Raw genomic sequence first — 22,492 nt, 5'->3', positions numbered from 1 at the left:
ATTGCATTTAAATGATGCCATTGATTGTGCTTTTTATATCTAATATCAAGCAAGTTATTTAGCAGCCCTGAGATCATTTCTAAGAAATGAAGTAAATAATACTGCCTGGGACTCAAAGCATCTTTGTAACTTATTGCTTATAACTTAAGTACCTCAAATGTAGGGAAGGTACTCTAAAGCACAGTTTGTTCTTCTTCTCTCTCTTCTTTAGAATTAAACATTATGATTAGCTGGACCTCATCAACTTGCACTCCATGTGAAAGACGCTGCTTCTAAAGACTCTAGCACAGAGAAAAGAAGGCTAGTAGTTCCCATCATCCAAACATTCCTACCTTCACACATGCAAACTTTTATCAGATTAATATGCACTTTTAAGATTTGGCAGTGCAGAAAACAATTCACTCTGAGCACTGTGCAGAGGGATTTTAGGGTCTTCGGGCTTTGCTGGAGAGTGGCCAAGAGGAACTGGCACTACTTCAAAAGAGACTGCAAAAACATCAGTGGTGCCCAGCAGGGACTGTTATCAGGGAAGACACAAAAGTACATCATATCTTTGCCACTTGAATAAAATGAAGCAGTAAAATAAATTAATGAAATGAACACATCTTGGTGACAATAGCATAGAGAATTAATCTTTCCAGGTATTCTCTGGCCCTGTCATGAAATTAATGCAGATATTTTTGTCAGCTGCTAAATGCTCCTCAGTACCAGCCTCCTATTAACATCCAAGACAGCCAACTTTGCCCACAACTATCATTGCATGTAATGTTTTATAATTTTATGCTCTCTTATTTTTGATACCAAGTCTCTAAAATGGCTTTCGCACGTGCATGGATTAAAGTAAGAACATTTCAAGAAAAGTGAACATTTTTAAAAAAGATAACTTTAACATTCTTTATCATCATCTTTTACCAAAGCAGTGGGATGCTACCTGCTTCTTTCTCAGCTTTCCTATAGCTTTCTTCATGTCTGCATTTCTGAGCGTATATATGAGAGGGTTCAGCATCGGTGTGATCACTGTGTAGAACACAGAGACTACTTTATCCACAGAGAAGGTGCAGAAAGGCCTCAAGTAAATGAACACACAGGGTAAGAAGATCAGGCTGACCACCGTCAAGTGAGAGGCACAGGTGGACAATGCTTTGCTCTGGCCCCGGTGGAGGTGAGTTCTCAGAGTGATCAAGATGAGCGCATAGGACAAGAGCAGGACCAAGAAGCAGGCGAGAGACAATATGCCACTGTTAGAGACCATCAGCACCTCAACCAAGTAAGTGTCCATGCAGGCCAGCTTGACGACCTGGGGGACATCACAGTAGAAGTTGTCCAGTTCATTGGGGCCACAGAAAGGCAGCCGGATGACAATCACGACCTGCGTGATGGAGTGAATGAAACCTCCACACCAACAGACAAACACCAACCGGAGACGCAGGTGGCTATTCATGACTCTGAGGTAGTGCAAAGGGTTGCAGATGGCAACATACCTGTCATAGGCCATAACAGTCAGCAGGAACATCTCACAGGCTCCCAGGAAGTGAAGAAAGAATACCTGGGCCAGGCATCCTGAAAAAGGTATTACCTTCTCCCTCCGTAGGAAATCTCCTAGCATTTTGGGCACAGCGACACAGCTCAAACAGAGGTCGATGAAAGACAGATGGCTTAGAAAATAGTACATGGGTGACTGGAGCAGGTGAACATCAGTCTGGACAACGATCACTATCAAAAGGTTTCCCAGGACAATAACCACGTAAACCAACAAGAATGTCAAGAAGAGAAATAACTGGAGCTCCCAGGAAGATGACAGGCCCAGAAGCACAAACTGCGACACCTCAGAGCTGTTTCTGTTTTTGTCCAAGCCAAGAATATCAAGTGACCTAGTGTAAGAAAAAATTAAATTGGACTAAGTGGGTTAAGTTAGACAACATGGGAAAATATATGAGGAAGTACTTCTTGCTCGTCTGCATGTACACTGTGCAGCAGAAATTCAATAACATTAAACTGAAAAGAGAATGCTTCATTAATAATGAACTGCTGTGCTCTACAAAAGACTAGTTACCTCCCATCCCCATTCTAACTGCTCCCCAACCCTCCCACCTACTTTCACTAGAGTAGAAGCTCTGTGCCCAGAAGAGGCAATGTTGTGTCTAAAACCAGCTCTGGGAAAATACCAAGTGAAAAATGTTTGTATTTCCTTTTTGTGATTTATAGGTTTTCATATGTTTTGAAAAATATTATTTACTTGTTTATTTTGTGTGAGTGTGTGTATGAATGTATGTGGGCACAAGCGTGCTGTGGTATATATGTGGAGGTCAAGTGGCAACTTTTGGAAGTCTGTAACTCAGGTATCGCAGCTGAGTGATTGCACTGGTCCAACATTTGTATTTTCTTATCCTTACTTACCCATTCAATACTGTAGTTAATTCTTAGAAATTCAGACACGTTGGTTAATAAAATCACTTATACTAAATGTAAAAAGTATAGAGAGGGAACATGAAGAAAGGTCCATAATTTCTAAAAAAGTAAAACCTTCAATAACAGGAAATATTTCTCTTACATACTATTTCAGTGATAAGCATGTGTAAGAAATATTCTGGGCCGAGAAAGCTCTGGATACACCTCTACCAATGTGGTTGCCTTCTCCTCTTAAGCAAGGTATGAAAGTCCATCTAGTACTACCGTTTAACACGTCATGGAAGCAATTGCCTCCCCTTCTAAAATAACCTACAAAATAAACCAAAGGGATTACATAACATAGAAAAGTATTTGCTTCTGTGTGTACAGACATGAGCTATGCTACACTGAGACTCCTAAGACTTCCACTGATGCATCAAGAGGGGAAACATTCTTGAGAAAATGGCCTCTCTGTGGTTTTTTTGTTCTTATTCTTGGTTTGTGTAGGCTTTTTGGGGGGCTAGGGGGTTGTCTAAAATGTTTAGTAAATAGGGATCAAGTTTTCATTATAGTATAAATATAATCTCTAATGCCATAGTGTATAAACATTAAAAAATGAAGATACACACACACACACACACATTTACAATCAGATCAATGGGTTGATGAGGTGGTTGCTATAAGCCCGATGACCTGAGTTCAATCTCAGAACCCAACCCACATGGTGAAAGGAAAGAACTAACTCCTTCAAATTGTTCTGACCTCTGCACATGTGCTATGCCATGTTTACCCATTTCTCCTCATTTATACACATTCACACAAAAAGTAGATAAAAATTGTAATTTAAAGTTTTATACTGAAGAACTTCCTATAATGTTTGATCCTTATAGGAAGGGTGTAATGTATAACAATACATTATATTTCAAAAGCATAGCTCTACAGAGAGATGGCCTTGCATTAAAGTAAGTAAGATTAAAATTAAGCCATCATGGTAGATTAAATAAGAAATGTATAAATGTGTAAATGTATTACAACCAATATGATTACAAGCTATTTTAAGCCTGAGCTAATGATCTACTTCTTTCAAGTAATATTAAGGTATTTCAAGGCTGCGTATATTTAGATAGTTTCTAGCATTTATGATAATAATATTTTGACTAAGAATATTATCAAATTTTTATACTTAAAAATAAAATAGCATCTGTTGTAAGTGTTTGATTGAGTTATTATCAGTTAGTTGGGTTACTATTAAGGTAAAGTCTAAGTTTTGGTGTCCAAAGACTTTTTGTTCTTGTTAGTTCAAAACATACATTGCCTTCAGATAATATAAAACACAATGGCAACAATATCCAGTTTGCTTTCAATATTTAATAGAAATCAACATGTTTTCTAAAAATTTCTGCTAGCATCTATGTTTCTGAGAATCTCTAATCACAGAAAGTAAACTAGACACTGAATGTTTTATTAGCATACAAATTATATTGTTCCCTTTGACATGGAAGAATGGCTACTAATAAGATTATCTTTCGTTACAATATACTTTATCTCTCCAAGAATGAAAAGGAACAGAACCATTAGAAAGACCAGAATGAACCGGGAAAGGGAATAACATTCGAGATGTAAATAAGAAATACTCAAGTTAATAAAGAAAAAAAGGGGAAAAAAAAGAACAGGATGATCCTGAAAACTCCTTTACTTTGAAGGTATAAAACCCTTTTAGGTTTGTACCTAAAAGAAAAGAAATTAGAATATGAAGAGGTTTCTGTTCTCCCAGGTTCACTGCAGCATCATGAATAAGAGTCAGAGAGTAAAAGCCATCTAACACTCTATCAACTGATGACCTATACACAAAACGATAGTGTTTAAAAGGAGATGAAATTCTGTCATTCATAACAAGATACACAGAACCAAAAAAATTACAAGTGCAATAAGAACAAGCAAGGAAAGACATATGTTCCTGATTTTTCTCATGTATGTGGAATTGAAAATATTTATTTCATACAAGTTGAAACAAAGGTAATTGCCAGTTGTCAGTGGAGACACGAATGGAATGAGGAAATGTTGATTTAATTGCTGAGTACCTGGTTATAATCAGATAAAAATAAGTTCTGGTGTTCAACAACAAAATGCTCCATCTACCTCATAAAGCTAAAAGGAACATTGACCATTTTCACCCTAAAAAATTAACTGTTGCAGAAAATAGTATTAGTCTGGTCTGCATAACACAGTGCACACAGATATCAAAGCATCATGTTGCCCCATTAATAGGCATGGTTTGCATTCTCCGTGTGCAAGTTAAAAACATGTTATTTCAAACTTTCTTAAATTTGGCAAGATCAAGCAGGTGAATAAAAATTAAGACTTCAGCTTCATTGTTCCACTCCAGCCTATCAGTCATTTCATGCTGCGTTCCCTAGGAATAATGAGAATTTTCAAAAGTTAACAAATATCTTCAGTTCACAAAATACATCACAGAATGAAACCTTTTAGGAGCAAATGTGTGTTTGGGGAAGAATCCCACTGCATGGAGGAAAAAGAACAGCAACAAAGCTCTTCAAATGCTCCAAGTATTTACAAAGAGCTGGGCAGTTGGTCTCTGACCTTTCTTCCTAAACAGAGATCTGAGGGCTGGAGAGATGGCTCAATGGTTAAGACCACTGACCTCTCTTCTAGAGAACCAACGTTTAATTCTCAGAACCCACACGTTGCTGTAACTCTAGCTCCAGGAGATCCAACACCCTCTTCTGGCCTTGATGGACCCTGCAAATTGTGTGCTTAGATTAAAATGATAAATAGCAAAGTAAAGAGATTAAATATGAAAGGCATTTTAAGAACATTGAAAACAGTGAGACTAGGGAAGTGGGTATAGTTTGATAAGCATGTATGTGAACTTACATCATTGTTTATGGGCAACAATGTGCTTGAAAATAATGTGATAGCTTGCTGTTCATCACACCTATGTTTCCCCAGTCTCGGTCTAAGAAAAAGTAATCTTCAGACGACCATTCCATTTGCAAAAATGTGTCTTAACCACTTACTTATAAGCCAATCTCTAATTAAGCAATGGCTGTGTAGATTAGAAACATCCCTTGTCCCTAGGGCTCTGGCTCTGTATGAGACTCTCGTGGTCATTACTCTATTGCTAAACCCCTGAGATTCCCTGAGATGCTGTAGTTTGAGTTAACTGCACATCAGTTCTTGCTAGAAAGCTGACCTGAGGCAAACTCTCAGGCCTGAGGCATAGACCAGCCAAATTTTTAAAAGTCATTTTGGATTAATTAGAACTTTACCAACCAATTTTTATGTCTCAGTGTCTGTCTGAATGAAGAGCCTGTGTGGCTTTAACTCAATGATGTTCATGAAGTGATAGAAGTCGAAGTATCAACACAGTTACCTAGGAATTGTAGAAGAAACACATCCTTCATAATGCTACAGAGCTTGATGCCTATCTGAGTGTCTCATGACACTTTAGACAGCTCATCTCAGGGCACATATCTATTCATTGATATAAAAATACAGGTAGCGCAAGGCCCTGGGTTCGGTCCCCAGCTCTGAAAAAAAGAAAAATAAATACAGCTGCAATTCTTAGTGATTGACAGATTTATAAATTGCTTTCCTAAAGGTATAATTTTTTTCAGTCACTACAGGCTCTTGACCTACCTACCCCAGTTTTTTACATTAGTTAAAATAGAACTACATATCACATTCCACTTCCCATTCCTTCCCAGATACAATTCTTCCAATGCCTTTCACCTCTTGACCACATTTTCAAATTTATAGTTTCATTTTCTATTATATATGCTGCATATTACATATAAATATATATGAATAATTTTGATAAAATATATAATTCTCAAATTAGAGAATGTTAAACACTTTAAATCTATTTGACTGTGAATACCATATAGAAAGCTAACAAAGTCAGTTCAGAGAATATAAAAAGAATGTTATCTTAAAAGGATCAGGAGAATGAAATTACAAATATGTTAAGTATAATTTATTTAATACAATGAAGAACAGTGTAGCTTTGCCTCTTTTCTTCCATGTGTAGAGAAAATTAAGAAAATATAAGCAGCCTCCAAAAATTCTACTTCAAAACTTTTTCTCGTTACACTTAAATTTTATTTGTCTGTATTTGTGTATATGTACAACAAACACACATTAATAAAATCAAATTTTATTGGCATAAATACACCAAATCATATTCAATCACTAAGAAGGCCTGAGTCATAATCTGTCTGAGAGTCATATAAGTAGTCCAGGCATGTATCTTCAATTATTTTTTAAATCTCAGAAATGCCTTCTTAGTCCATTAAGTATTTCTGTGCTCCAGGCTAGATGAAACTTTATAGGCAAAGGACTGGTATTTAGGTAGTTTGAGAGATCTTTGTAGAAATAGATTTTACATGCTGTACAAGCATTGTCTAGATATATCAGTTTGAAAGAGAATAAGTAGAAGTCTAAACTTGTGTTAGTATCTTAAAATAAAACATAATGATGCAAAGTATAAAAAATTTTAGTATAATCACTTCTTTATTTCTTCAACAAATTTGTAGTTAGTATCAATGTAAAATCCGAAGAACCTGAATTGGGTTTATGTTAAAATAAGAGCAGGAAGTATAATATGGTAGCAATAAGGAGTTTTCTCATTCCTTCAGCTTGAACTTTCCCCTCCTAAGCAAGTTCAATGAGAAAGACTTACAAGTGAGTGGATGTAGGCTCTTTCCTGACTTAGGAAGCCAGGTCCTATCTAACTCCTATAACATTTCTGTCCTCTTTTCAACCCATTAAGTTCAGTTTGTGTTCTTCAGTGTTCTTGTGTGAGGGCCTTTCTCTGTAGCATAGCCAAAATCTTAGAGCTCATACAGTTGAAGAAAAGTGGCACTTTCTGTCACAGTAACTATCACTTGTCAGCAGCTACTTATCTAGCCATGGTACTTTTGACCATTTCTCTCAAAACTGGGAATTTTCACCGTGATGAAATTTCATGAATAATTTTTAATTTAATAATAAGAAGCTTTATAATACTGCCTTCAGACACCCATGACAACAGGACTGCAACCAAGATGCAGCATCTAATCATATTTGTCTGAAGCATATAAAGTCAAAAACCACAAGATTTCATGCAGGCAGGGTCTAATTTGAACATAAATGTCTTGCAGTTGTCCTAGTCATTGAACAGAAAAGCAAGTTTGATCCCCGAAAACAGAAAGACCTGTTAGACTTTTGAGCTAATAATGTCATATATTGCTAATTTTTTTAACAAGATCTCTTCAAAGTTTGTGGGGAGTGGAGTGGGGTGGGGTGCTAGGATACAGCCTGTACAAGATAGGGGCTTACATGTTAGAGGCATCTTTTGCAAAGTAGGTCTCTCAAGCATGGTAAGTCTAAATGTAATGTTAACTATCACAGTACAGGACTTGCTGTAACCACTGTGAGCTGTCCTGTTGTGTAGAGAAAATACTTTCTCTCTAGTCACCCATCACCTCTAGCTCTAACCACTGTGGTTACCCTTAAGCCTTTGGAGGGATGGGATATGATAGAGATGTATCCTGTATGACTGAGCTCTCAGAAATCTAGTTCTCTATACATCGACAGCATGGGGATCTCTGTTAATTCCCAGCTACTACAAGTAAAGGACCCCCTGGTAGAGATTTAAAGCATACACTCACTTATGGGTATGGTGGCCTTATTGGACAAAGTGTGTCACTGTGGTGGGATTTGAGGCTTCAAAAGACCATGATAGGCCCAGGGTCTCTTTCTCTTCCTATTACATTTGGATCCAGATACAAAATGCCTAGCTACCATGTCTGTCTTCATGCCACCATGCTCACTCCATGATGGCAATAGACTATGCTCTGAAAATGCAAGCATGACTCAATTAAATGTTTTCTTGGTGTAAGAGTTACCATGGTCATGGTGCCTCCTCAGAATAAAAGAACACTGACTAAGAAGTTGGTACTAGGGAGTAGGGGACTGCTGTGACAAGCCTGGCCATACAGTTTGTTGATAGAATGTGGATCTGGGACTTCAGATTAGGAAATCAGTTAAAAACTAAGTGGGACTTAATGGGCCATACTACTAGGAACATGGAAGACATGTGTGATGAGAGCAATGAAGATTATGATGGCCCAGATCTAGAGGTTTCAAGGGAAAATAATATTAATAAGTGGCCTAGGACCTGCTTTTTGTGATTTTTTTTAAAGAATATGGTTGCTTTCAGGCCTTATCCAAAACAAAATTTTAATTAATGACATTGCTGGAGGACATTTCAAGACAGCCTGTGACTGGAAGAAGGCATTTAAAGACATTGATAGTGTTATATGGTTATTAGTGACTCCTCTTATGCAGGGGTGTAATCAAAAGGAGAAAGCCAAGCAAGGAAAAACACAAAATGTAATATTTAAGGAAAAAGAGGGCACCGTGAAGTATAAAAAAGCTAAGATCAATGTTCAAGGAGATAAAATATTTAAAGAAAAGCCTGATGCTAAATGGAATAAAGGGAGTAGGAACCAAGGGCAAGACCCCACCTACCAAAGCTCTAAACTTATGAAAAGGAATTAGGGACTAACGAATGGCAGAGAAGCACCTAAAGAAATGTTCACATCCTTAGTCATCAGGGAAATGCAAATCAAAACAACCCTGAGATTCCACCTTACACCAATCAGAGTGGTTAAGATAAAAAAAACTCAGGTGACAGCAGATGTTGGTGAAGAGGTAGAGAAAGAGGATCACTCCTCCATTGTTGGTGGGATTGCAAACTGGTACAACCACTCAGAAAATTGGAAATAGATCTACCTGAAGACCCAGCTATACCACTCTTGAGCATATACCCAAAGATGCCCAAAGGTCACAGGCTTCATTAGGTCCATAACAGACTTATTTGTGATCGATAGAAGTTGACAGCAACCCAGATGCCCACAGTGGAAGAATGGCTAGAGAAAATGTGGTTCATTTACATAATGGAATTCTATTCAGGTATTAGGAACGAGGAGGACATCATGAGTTTTGCAGGCAAATGGATGGAACTAGAAAATATCATCCTGAATGAGGTAACTCAGACCCAAAAGGACATGTATGGTATGGACTCACTAAGTGAATATTAGCCCAAAAAATACAGAGTACCCAGGATATAGTCCACAGAAGTCAAAAAGGTTATCAAGCTCAAGGGCCCAAGTGAGGATGTATCAATTCACTTGGAAAGAAGAAGAAAGTAATCATGGAAGCCAGAGGTGGGAAGGAGGGACCTAGGTGGGAGAGAGATCAGGGAGGGGGAAAGGTAATATGATCAGGTATTGGGATGGGGGAAATGGACTGAAGCCCTGGGGGCCAGCAGAATGAATGGACATATGCAACCTCTGGAGATGTGAGGTAGGGGGAACCTCTAGATTGTACCAGAGACCTGGGAGGTGTGAGATGCTTAGGACTCAAAGGGAGAGACCTTAGAGGAAATGTCCAACACCGGGGAGAAGGAACTTGTAGAGTCCACCTCCAATAGAAAGACAGGGCATCAAGTAGAGAGATGGGATAGCCATCCCACAGTCAAAATCTCTGACCCAGAATTGTTCCTGTCTGAAAGAACTGTAGGGACAAAATTTGAGAAGAGTCTGAGGTAAAGGTAGTCTAGTTTGTTCTTATAGGAGCAATGAGATGAATGTGATTTTGGAGATATTTCAATAGTTCTTTCTTTTCCTGTCTGTTTTTAAGTACTGTGTATGAGGCTCCTATTGTGTTAAGAGTTGGAGAATAAATTAAATTTATTTTTATACATATTAATGAGTTTTGACTAAAACATTTAGTTCTTCAATGTTTCACTGTTTTTAAATAGAATTCCACAGTTTCTTCAGCAATATTGTTATGATAGCCTTGATTTTTATTTTTAATAATTTGTCACTCAGACTAGAATCAAGAAGCTAGACTCAGAAAGGTAAATGGTATTTTCCTCCATGTGTGGAGGAAACTTTTTAAAAATTTTGCATATGTGAGAATATTCTGGAGAGAGGGAAACTAGAAACTATGAAACTAGAAACTATGAAACTAGTAAAGGGGACCATAAAAGGGCAAAGATCTTAGCATGAGTAGAGAAGGAAGGAGAAAAAGGAGATTAATCAAATACATGTGACAGGAAAACAGGGGAATCCCTGGAAGCTCTTGGACCAAAACAGTGGCGCACACAATACAAAAACAACAGAGACCCTGTTTAAAATAAGGTAAAAGGCCTGTGATACCAACATAGTATCAACACTCATTTTGTCCTCTGATCACCACACAGACGCCTGCAAACATGTATGCATGTGAGCACACATGTGTACACACACACACAGGACTAGTGGTGAAAAAAGAACACAGACTCAGGCTTACATGACAAACTCTCAGACCCAACAACCATGGAAGATGATCATTTGAGCTTCCCTTGATTGCCACAAGAATTGTACAAGTGCCCTCCAACAAACAAATTGTCCCTAGCAGCCAAACAAAGACCTACCCTTCAGAAAACTCTTTATTGCTTTTTGTTAATAAAATCTCTGGAACCTCACCATCTTTGAGGCTGCACGTTTGCTGGAGCTTGCATTTCCTGTGCAATGGAGTCTGTGCTTTCACTGCCATCTTTACTCCTACGACTTTGTATCTAGTTCTGTTTGTTGCTTGGCAGAAGGACCTGAGCGTCCCATCCCAGGACACCTGAAAACCCTCTAGTAACAGTAGTCCGAAGACAAAAGAAGGGTAGAAGTGGCAGAAAGCATGAGCCTCTCCTACTTTAAAAGACAGAACAGTCCAGCAAAATGAAGACTGCTTTTTTCAGATGTCAGGAGGATGTGAGAACAAAATATGTGAGAACTGAAACCCACAGAGTACACTAGGAAAGAGGAAGTCATGAAACTGAAAGAAAAGGAGACAGTCTTAGGAGAAGTCATGTTCCACTTTTCCTAAAATTCACTAAGTACTCGCTCTTCCCTTGAACTTTCCACCTATAACATAGTTCTGTGCAGCAGAGCAGGTGGAGGGGAGAGAAAGGTTTTCCTCTCTGGCTATGAGTGATGAAAGAGAACTCTTCTTGAGAACGTGAATGTCTCCACCACCCCATGCTCAAAGGTAAGAAATGCTTTCCTCATAACATAGGATTTTCTGAAGAAAGCAGATGAGTCTTAGTGACACCAGCAGGGAAGAAAGCAAACCATTAAGCATCTACCTCTCTTGAGAGAGAGACAAAGACCAGGGCCAATGGTGACCAGACAGAATCTTGGGACAGTTGGGCTAAGTGTTGGCACAGTTTAGGTGACCAAGAGAGACATGGTAGTTCTTGAATAATCTATGTATGTCTGTTGGGTTACAATATCAAACCTAATATCTTGAGACAGAAGTTGCTATCTAAACCATTCTTCTATAGTGCCTGGTTCTCAGAACCAAGGTCACTGAGTCTCCTTCATCTGAGGTCTCTTTCAGTCCCTGAATTCATCCTAGATAAACTGAAAAGAAAAGGGAAGCTTAAGTTACAATGGTACACTATTTGACACTTCAAGGCTCAAAGGAAAGGAAAGGAAGGAAGGAAGGAAGGAAGGAAGGAAGGAAGGAAGGAAGGAAAAAAGAAGAAAAGAGAAACATAAAGAGAAGAGGAGAATACACCCTTTGCTATAGAAAGATGGTGTGAGATAAACAAAGGGCATCTACAATGACATTGACACCATGCCATTTAGAAGATGAAGTTCCAGACTCTAAACTTCAGTGATATCTGAGGCTCAGGAAAAGAGAGAGAGAGAGAGAGAGAGAGACAGACAGACAGACAGACAGACAGACAGAGACAGACAGAGACAGACAGAGACAGACAGAGACAGACAGAGACACAGACAGAGAGAGACGGAGAGAGGGACAGAGAGAGAGAAAAAGACAGAAAGAGACAGAGACAGAGATGGAGACAGAGACAGAGATGGAGACAGAAACAGAGAGACCGAGACAGAGACCCTTGGACACAATATCCTTCCATGCCTCCAGAGTTAGTACCTCATCACACAGGAGAAATAGTGACCAAGAGAAAGTGGTGAAGTTCATGGCATTTCTTGCTGTAGTCTCTGCACAAGGGCATGCGTTACTGCCCTTCACTTGTAACTGTTGCCTGTAATCCCCAGAACAACAGACTACCTTCCTGTTTCTTCCTAACCTTCCAGGGGCTTTCATGACCACTAATTTAACAGTGCCCCCTCCCCATGAGTCAAGAGACACAAATAATGAGAACATAGTCAGTTTGCCACCACCACTCCCCTACAGCCCTAGTGCTAGACTCTAGGCTCAAAAGTATCAAGACTTTTTTTTTCTGTTTTTATTAGCTTATTTTATTTCCTTTAAATATTTTACCTGAACTATTTTTTGAATATTGTCTCCCTAAACTCAACCCTAAATTCTACCTGAAATGTTTCCTTAGTTCTGTCTGGGAACATTTACGTCAGACCACTAATCCTGGTAGGAAAAATATTGACTGTATCTCACGTCTGGCACTTGCTGCTTTTTCTGAGTAAGATATGTAACTTAACTTCATGGCCTCATTAGTAAAGAAGGACAATAGCCCACCATTGTCATATGGCTAAGAATTTTCTTCAGATATAATGATTCCCTTTTCCAGTGTACTCTCTAATGAACAGTACAGTTTTCTGCCTTGATTTGGGTGATGGTTTCCTTCAATAAACTTAGTAGCATGAGCCAGTTATCCCCAGCAGGGAGATAAAGCATCACAGGTTTCTTGGGACCTCTTGTAGCCCCATAATTCTGTTTCCTACCTGATTGGAGTCACACATCAGTGACCACAACTTGACTCTCTGCTTGTCAAATGTGTCACTAATATCTTTATTAAAGAGATATTTTCCAATATGTCCCTAAATCCCAAGGATGTTAAGCATATTAAAAAGCCCAGACTGGGATTTCTCATCACTATAAGCTGTTACCACTTTCTTTCCCTCTCTTTTTCTAGAATCAATGCCAAAGATGGAAAGACATCTGTTCCACTCTGTTCTCCTCGTTCTGATACTACTGACTTTTGTGAGCCTTAACTTGACCGGCTGGGCATGGACTATCCCTGATTGCATCATAGCAGACAGCTTGTTATTTCCTAACCTTTCCTCCTACATCCCATTCTGTACCTTGGCCCCAAGGCTGCACCTTTTGGCATCTTGTTCCAATGTTAAAAACATAAATCAAACCCTAGAAAAAGTGCCCAGAAATACAGAGGTGCTCTGCCTCCAGGGCATGGTTCCTACTTTGCCAGCGAATGCCTTTGATGGCTTCTACTCCCTACAGCTTCTAAGGCTTCAATTGGGTACAACCAACATCACATCTAGGACTTTCCAAGGCCTGGACCAGCTACAGTACCTTTTTTTTGAGCATCACGCTCCCTGTTGCCTAAGTCTGTTCCTCCCTCCAGATAGTTTAGAGTCTCTCAGATCCCTTAGTAGTCTTTCCTTTCAAGGATACTGCCTGACTTATAACCACAGCATCTACTTGCCAACCACTCTCAGGCATCTAACCATGAGGACCAGCTGCCTGACAAAGTTGCAGGAACTTCAAAGACTCTTCCCAGATCTACTGCTGGGTGCCTCTTCTACACCCAATACCAAACCAAGGACACCCTTTCTAGAGGTGCTGGATTTATCTTACAACCTTCAGCTGAAGCAGGCAGGTATCAGAGATTTGTATGGCCTCACACTCCATTCCCTAATACTGGATGGCACCCCACTAAGAGCACTTGATCTCACAAGCTCAGGACTGCTCCACTTGCACTTCCTCTCCCTCGTGGGTACGGGTATAGAAAAACTGCCTGCAAGTGTGACCGGCTACACTGAGCTTTATGCACTTGATCTTGGGAAGAACCAAATCCAAAACATCTCAGGAAATGGAGATATCCCAGGTTTGAAAGCCCTGAAATTCCTCAGCCTTCATGGTAACCATCTGCAATCACTTCCCGTCAGGTTCCTGCGTACTCTACCCCAGCTTCAGAAGCTCAACCTATCTATGAATAAGCTTGGCCCAATCTTGGAGCTTCCAGAAGGACTGTTTAGCACAAACCTAAAAGTGCTAGATCTGTCCCACAATCAACTCTGTGAAATACCCCGTGGGAATTTCTCCTTCCTTTCACAGCTCCAGGAGCTCTGGCTGAGTGGCAATAACATCTCTAGTTTATCCAATGAGAGCCTGCAGGGACTGAGGTGGCTGAGGACACTAGACTTGAGTTGGAATCAAATTAAAGTACTCAAACCAGGATGGCTCTCTCATCTTCCTGCGCTGACTACCTTGAACCTTCTGGGCACTTACTTAGAGCATATCTCAGGCACACAACTTCAGGGTCCCAAGATGCTAAGACATCTACAACTGGGTTCTTTTCCAACGCTGGAAATATATCGTCTCTGGTTCCCAATGCTCCTCAGCTTAGAAATACAAGCAGAAACATATATCCAGTTTATGGTTCCAAGCGGAGAGCCATTCTTATTCTTGGAGAACCTTACCTTAGAGACTTCCAATCTGTTACTGGAACCAAAAACCACCACAATTCATTTTCCCTCCCTATGTCGCCTCACCTTGCGTGGCTACAGTATCTTCTTGTCAACCAGTCAACTCCAGAGTTTCTTCCCACCACAGCTTCCCCTCCTGGAGTACTTCTTTGTATGGTGTAGAAATGACGAAGCAGTAGACCTCCATCTATTTGAGATGCCCAGGCTGCGTGTGCTAGAGCTGGGCAACCTTAATTTTTTCTACGAGTCAAGTACGGTGAAGCTAGAGATGCTGCTCAACGAGGTGCCTCAGTTACAGGTACTGGCATTGAGTCACCTAAATCTCAAGAACCTCTCTGTGTCCAGCTTTAAGGGTTTGCAGAGCCTCAAACTGCTGCTGCTCAACTCCGAAAGAGCCCTGGAGATGAACAGCAACCTTCAGGAGTTCATTCCTCAGATGCCTCAGTATGTTTATTTCTCAGATGTCACTTTTGCCTGCCAGTGTGAAACTTCCTGGCTGGAGTCTTGGGCTACACGGGCCCCAAACACTTTCGTTTATGGGCTGGAAAAACCCATCTGCATGGCTAATGCCTCCGACTACTCCAAAACTCTACTGTTCTCCTTCCTTGCTACCAATTGCCCACATGGCACTGAGTTTTGGGGCTTCCTCACCAGTTTCTCTCTGCTGCTTCTGCTGATAATCCTTCCTCTAATTAGCTGTCATAAATGGTCCTGGCTCCATCACCTCTGGACACTCTTTCACACCTGTTGGTGGAAATTAGGCGGACATAGCCTCAGAGGGCAATTCAACTACGATGTCTTTATATCCTATTGTGAAGAGGACCAAGCTTGGGTGCTGGAAGAACTGGTTCCGGTTTTGGAGAAAGCCCCTCCTGAAGGTGAGGGCTTGAGGCTGTGCTTGCCTGCCAGGGACTTTGGGATTGGAACTGACAGGATGGAATCCACGATTGCCAGCATGGGCAAAAGCAGAGCCATCCTCTGTGTGCTCACAGGTCAGGCCTTAGCAAGTCCCTGGTGCAATCTAGAGTTAAGACTGGCCACTTACCATTTGATAGCCAGGCCCAGGACCACTTGCCTTCTGCTGCTGTTTCTGGAGCCCCTTGATAGGCAGAAGCTCCATAGTTACCACCGCCTCTCCCGATGGCTCCAGAAGGAGGACTATTTTGATTTGTCCCAAGGGAAAATGGAGTGGAACACTTTCTGTGAGCAACTGAAGCAACGGCTCAGAAAAGCTGGAAAAGAAAGAGAAGATTAAGGGCTGTCCGGGATGTTGCTGTGCAGAAAATCCTTTCAGCAGCAGCAAGAATGCTCTCTCATCACTAGAGCACGGACTCAAAAGTGGGGCAAAAATAGTATATTTTTAAATGCTATATTAAATACCACTGGTTGGGAAGTCTTTTAAAACACTGGAAAATATTCATTCAGAAAACAATTCTTTTCTGTGCTAGCGCGTTCCAGCACACAAGGCAGAGAGGTTTGTGCAATCCTGTGTATGTTTTTACAAAACTTTTCAAAATAAATCCATCCTGCTACTATTATGTGTAAAATATTCACTTGTTTGGTAAAATGTACAATTCTAGAAGAGGCGGAGAATCGATGAGTCATTTAAGTGGAAATGGCATTTCCAGTTTATCCAGTGTCCAGTAGTCGGTTCCTCTAGCTCAAGTTTCTCACACTCAGAGCATTGCATGAGTCAAATCTGTTGATTTAACGTGTATCAGTCAAAAGGAACTGAAATCTGCACAGGGCTTAGAGCCCTGGCTCAGGCCACATATTATTTGTCTTGGATGTCATCTCTGTTCTTTTGCTATCAATTTTTATTATGCTTAGCTTCAAACAAAAAGAGTGGGGTACTCTCACTTTCTTCTAACAGATTCAAATGTTATTACATGAATAAAATTGTTGTGTCTCCAATGCCAACCAACCAGAGCTTCCAGGGACTAAGCCACTACCCAAAGACTATACATGGACTGACCCTGGGCTCCAACTGCATACGTAGCAATGAATAGTCTAGTAAGAGCACCAGTGGAAGGGGAAGCCCTTGGTCCTGCCAAGACTGAACCCCCAGTGAACGTTATTGTTGGGGGAGGGGTAATGGGGGGGAGAATGGGAAGGAACACCCATAGAGAAGGGAGGGGGAAGGGTGGGGGATGTTGGCCCAGAAACCGGGAAGGGGAATAACAACTGAAATGTAAATAAGAAATACTCAAGTTAATAAAAATGAAAAAAAAAAGAAAAGAAAGAAATTGTTGCATCTCAGGGCTTTTTAGTACTATGGGGGAAAAGACAACATATTATTAGCAGAATATTAAATGACACTGTTGACAAATGGCATATACATCCAGATTTGAAAGCTGGCTGTGTACATATATAAGATGGATATAAATGAAGTGTGAAGAAAGGGAAGACTAGAAATGAAAAATATAAAGGGACCTAGAATAGCTCTGCAAGCTATTAAAACTTCTTTATACTTTTCTGCTAGGTTTTTAATAGGCATGTATCATTTTTATGATAACAATATCTTTCAAAAATAATTAAAAAAAAACTTTGGAGCGAAAAGACAGCTTGGCAGGTAAAGGTGCTGACAAGGCTAATGGCCCGAATTTCCCTTGGACATATATGATAGAAGGAGAGAATCAGCTTTTACAAGCTGTCTGACCTCCACATGCACAACATGGCATGAAGATCTATTACAGACACACAAAATAAATAAATAAATGTAATAATAAATAATAAAAATAAAAGCATTTTATTTTGTTTTATTCTTTTAAAATTGGTGGTTCTTTTTCTTATTATTATTTTATCTGTAATTCAAATGTTATCCCCCTTTTCTGACCCCCTCCATAAGCCCTCCACCTATTCCTCTTCCCCTTTGCCTCTAAAAGGGTGCTCCCCCCACCCACCCTCCCACATTACCGAGCCACTCCCACCTCACCCCTGTAGAATGCCCCTTCTCTGGGTCATCAGCCCTCCACAGGACCAAGTGTATCCTTCCCACTGAAGCCAGACAAGGCAGCCCTCTGCTAACAAGATAGCAGGGGCTGCAGACCAACCCATGTATGCTCTTTGGTTTCCAGGAGCTCTGGGGGATCCTGTTAGTTGATAGGTTAGTTGATACTGTTGTTCTTCTTACGGGGATACAATCCTCTTCAGTCCTTCCCCTAAGTCTTCCACAGGGATCCCCTGCTCAGTCCTACTGGTTGGCTGTAAGTATCTGCAGTAAATTATTTATTTATTCAATTTACATCCCTATCACAGACCCCTTCCCTCCTCTATCCCATTTCCATCTTCCCATCTCCTTTTCCCCATTTCCCCCTCACCTTCTCATCAGAGAACGAGGAGTTCCCTGTGGTACCAACCACTACCTCTACACCCTACCACCCCCAGCAAATCAAGTCCCATAGGACTAAATGCACCTTCTCCCACTGAGGCCAGACAATGCAGCCCAGCTAATGGAAAAGGATCCAAAGGCAGACAGCAGAATTATAGAGGTGATGTCAGGTGAGTTTTTAATCTTAGCCATTCTGACAGGTATAAGATAAAACCTCAAAGTTGTATTGATTCACATATGCCCAATGGCTAAGGACATTAAGCATTTCTTTTAGTATTTCTTGGTCATTTGAGATTCCTCTGTTGAGAATTTTCTGTTAAACTCTGTATACCCCAACTTTAATTTGGTTACTTGATTTGTTGATGTTTAACTTCTTGAGCTCTTTATATAATTTTAATATTAGCTCTCTATCATATGTAGAGATGATGAAAATATTTTCACTTTCTTTAGGCTCTGTCTTGTCCTATTGATGATGTCCTTAGCCTTACAGAAGGTTCTCTCTTTCATGAGGTCTCATTTATTAACTGTTGATTGTAGTCCCTTCACTATTGATGTTCTTTTCAAGAAGTCTCCTGTGCCATTGCGTTCAAGGCTGTTCTCCATTTTATCTTCTATTAGATTTAGTATATCCAATTTTATGCTGATATCTTTGATCCACTTGGAAATGAGTTTTGTGTCTGGTGATTAACATGGATCTATTCACTTTTTCCTGCATGCAGACATCCATTTAGGCCAGCACCATTAGAAAGATGCTTTCTTTTTTCTACTGTATGATTTTGGCTTCTTGGTCCCAAATCAAGTGTCCATAGGTATGTGGTACCAGAATGACTGTGGCCTCATAGAATGAATATGGCAACATTCCTTCTAATTCTATTTATTTATTTCTGGGACTTCAACTCAATTCCAATGATCAACCTGTCTATTTTCATGTCAATACCATGTGGGTTTCATTACTATTGATTTGTAGTACAGATTGAGATCGGGGTGTGATATCTCCAGAAGTTCTTTTATTGTACAGGATTGGTTTTGCTATCTGAGTTTTGTTATTGTCCTTGTTGTTGTTGTTGTTGCTGTTGTTGGTGGTGCTGCTGCTGCCTTTTTGTCTTTTTTTTTTCATATAGAGTTGAGAGTTTTTCCTTCCAAGGCTGTAAAGATTGTGTTGGAATTTTGGTGGGAATTGTATTGAATATGTAGATTGCTTTTGGTGTGATAGACATTGTTACTATGTTAATTCTACCTATCCATGAGCATGGGAGATCCTTTCATCTTCTGATATATTCTTCAGTTTCTTTCTTTGAAGACTTGAAGTTCTTGTCATACAGATATTTCACTTGCTTGGTTAGAGTTACACAAAAATGTTTTACGATACCTGTGTCTATTGTGAAGGATGCTGTTTCCCTGATTTCTTTCTCAGCCCATTTATCATTTGTATAGAGGAGGTCTACTGATTTCTTTGAATTGATTTTTGTATCCAGCCAATTTGCTGAAGGTATTCTCTGGTAGAATTTTTGGAATGATTTATATATTCTATCATTTGCAAATAGTGATATTTTCTTTCTTTCCAATTTGTATCCCCTTGATCTCCCTTAGGTTGTCTTAATGCTCTAGCTAGAACTTCACATACTATATTGAAGAGATATAAAGAGAAGGACAGCCTTGTCCTTTATTTTAGTGGAATTGCTTTAAGTTTTTCTCCACTTAATTTGATATAGGTTATTGCCTTGCTGTATACTGCCTTTATTGTGTTTAGGTATGGGCCTTGTATCCCTGATCAACCCAAGACTTTTATCATGAAGGGGTGTTGAATTTTGTCAAAGGTCTTTTCAGCATCTAATGAGATGATTATGAGGCTTTTTTCCAGTTTGTTTATATGGTGAATTACATTGACAAATTTTCATATGTTGAACCATCCCTGCATCCCTGGGATGAAGCCTACTTGATCATAGTGTATGATATTTTTGATGACTTCTTGGATTCAGTTTGCAAGTATTTTATTGAGCATTTGTATGTAAATGTTCAAAAAACTGGTCTGAAATTCTCTTTGTTGAGTCTTTGTGTGTTTTAGGTATCAGAGTGACTGTGGCCTCATAGAATGAACATAGCATTGTTCCTTCCATTTCTATTTTGTGGAGTAGTTGAAGAATATTGGTATTAGCTCTTCTCTGGAAGTCTGATAGAATTCTATATTAAAACCATCAGGCCCTTTCCTTCTATTTCTTTATTCTGGGGAAGTTTTCTTCTATGATTTTGTTGAAAATATTTACTGGGCTTTTGACCAGGGAGATTTCTCCCTCTTTTTACATTAGGTTTGGTCTTCTCATAGTGACCCAGCTGCCTTGGATGGTTTTGTCTGAAACTTTTTACATCTAACATTTTCTTTGACCAATGTATTGATTTCTTCAATTATATCTTCCATGCCTGAGATTCTTTCTTCCATCCTTTGTATTCTGTTGGTGATGCTTGTGTCTGTAGTTCCCCTTCTCCTCCCTAGGTTTTCCATCTCCAGGATTCCTTAAGCTTTTGTTTTCTTTATTTTATTTCTGTTTTCAGATCTTGAACAGTTTTATTCATTCCCTTCATCTATTTTATTGTATTTTCCTGTATTAAAGAGATTTATTCATTTCCTCTTTAAGGCATCTATCATCATTATAAGATTAGATTTAAAGTCATCTTCTTGTGATTTGGCTGGTTTAGGATATCCAGGGTTTATGGTAGGTGGATATAGCTTGGCTCTGGTTGTAGCATATGTTCTTACACTGTCCTTTATCCATCTGGTTGTCCCTAGTGTTAGCTGAGTGTTCCTAATGCTTATAGGACTCCTTGAGGAGGCAGGTAGAACTTTGGACCTAACAATGGAGCCCAGGGGAAAGAGAGCAGCTCTCCACTTCTGACTGTATGTTCCCCTAGTAGATCCAGCAGGCAAGGGATACATGGGACAGGATCTAACCTGGGTATTTCTGGGGCTTCACAGACCTTGTCTTCATGCGGAAAAACTTGTGCTGGCTGTGTCCCAGGTGGACCCAGCAAGCAGGGAATAGGTGGGGAGATATCTTGTAATAAAAAGTTTAAATCAATTATTTTTCTTAAAAACGTTTGGTTTGGCATAGAATAGGTAATTTGAATAATTCTATACTTTCCATTAGCACAGTAATACGTTTTACACCCAGATATCAAGACATTTATGAAGCTATAATAATTGAAGGAAAGCACTGTGTGCAGAGTAAATACGAAATTTGCCAAGTGATACCAAACAGGAATCAAAATCCATAAATCTGTGACTTATGCCACAAGACTTACACAACCACGGTAAAGAGGACGTCTTTTACCACCTAGGAAAAGCATGCTAGATCAAGTGGATTTCCATGTAGAAAATGAAATTTGACCACTATTTCATGCCACATGAAAAAACTAATCCAAAATGATTAAATTTCTTAAATATGAAAAATAAGATACCAAATATTCTAGAAAATAAATATCTGTAACTTTTAAAAAAAACTGAAGAAAAATGAGCCCATTATAAAAAAAACTAGATTGATCCAAAAGAAAAGCCACATATATGGTAGAAAATATCTATAGTTTACTTACATGAAAAAGGTATATTACAGTCAAAAGATATTTTATTAATACTATGTGATTGTTTCACATTGACATACATTATATTAATCATATCTAACAACCTTTTTTCCAGCCCCAGGTACCCCTATGTCCACTCACACCACCCTTCCAGGTTGACACCATCATTTTCCTGTAAGAGAGAAATCATAGTACCTATGTCTGTGTCTGGCAGCTCACAAGCATCTGTAACTTCAGTTCCAGAGTATTCGATGCCCTTTCTGGCTTGCACAGACACCAGGCATGTACTTGATAAGAAAAGATACAAGTTATAGCTGCAATATTTTAAACATTTTAAGATTTGTTTTGTAGTAAATTACATGTTGTATTTGTTTTGTAGTAAACTATATGCATTACTCTAGGTAAAACCCTATGGTAATAAAATGTGCACTGTTGTAATGTTCTGTAAATGCCTCCTAAGGTTTACTAACCTATGGCATAACAACACTTCTTGTTGACATCTTTGGAGGATCAGTCTCTGAAGAAAGTGGAACAGTGCATCTCCCACTATTACCATATGGGAGCTAATCTTACTATTTAGGTCTAACAAGCGTCACAGAATTGGTTATTGCATTTGGTGTTTGTATAGATGTATATTCAATAATATTATTCATCATTAAATATCCCCTTGATAATAACACAGAGATCTTCTCCGTCTCCTCTTACT

The 22,492-nt window shown here is 39.4% G+C and overlaps 2 protein-coding genes across 2 annotated transcripts; one reads left to right on the top strand and one right to left on the bottom strand.

Annotated features, from left to right (window-relative positions):
- Positions 1–901: 901 nt before the first annotated feature.
- Positions 902–10,995, bottom strand: LOC116913235 (olfactory receptor 4Q3-like). The gene is given in 4 exon segments (XM_032917401.1): positions 902–1,885; positions 1,887–1,922; positions 1,924–1,966; positions 10,874–10,995. Coding segments are annotated over 4 exon segments (1,185 nt in total).
- A 359-nt stretch (positions 10,996–11,354) lies between these two features.
- LOC116913575 (toll-like receptor 11) lies at positions 11,355–16,417 on the top strand. Its single transcript, XM_032917794.1, has 2 exons — positions 11,355–11,481; positions 13,349–16,417. The coding sequence occupies exons 1-2, from the start codon at positions 11,472–11,474 to the stop codon at positions 16,135–16,137; spliced, it is 2,799 nt and encodes a 932-aa protein (XP_032773685.1). The 5' UTR covers positions 11,355–11,471; the 3' UTR covers positions 16,138–16,417.
- Positions 16,418–22,492: the final 6,075 nt, after the last annotated feature.

This window comes from Rattus rattus, chromosome 12, assembly GCF_011064425.1.
Source record: "Rattus rattus isolate New Zealand chromosome 12, Rrattus_CSIRO_v1, whole genome shotgun sequence".
Classification (NCBI taxonomy): Eukaryota; Metazoa; Chordata; class Mammalia; order Rodentia; family Muridae; genus Rattus; species Rattus rattus.
Note: the sequence above shows the minus strand (reverse complement) of the source record. Positions and strands in the feature narration are given on the sequence as shown.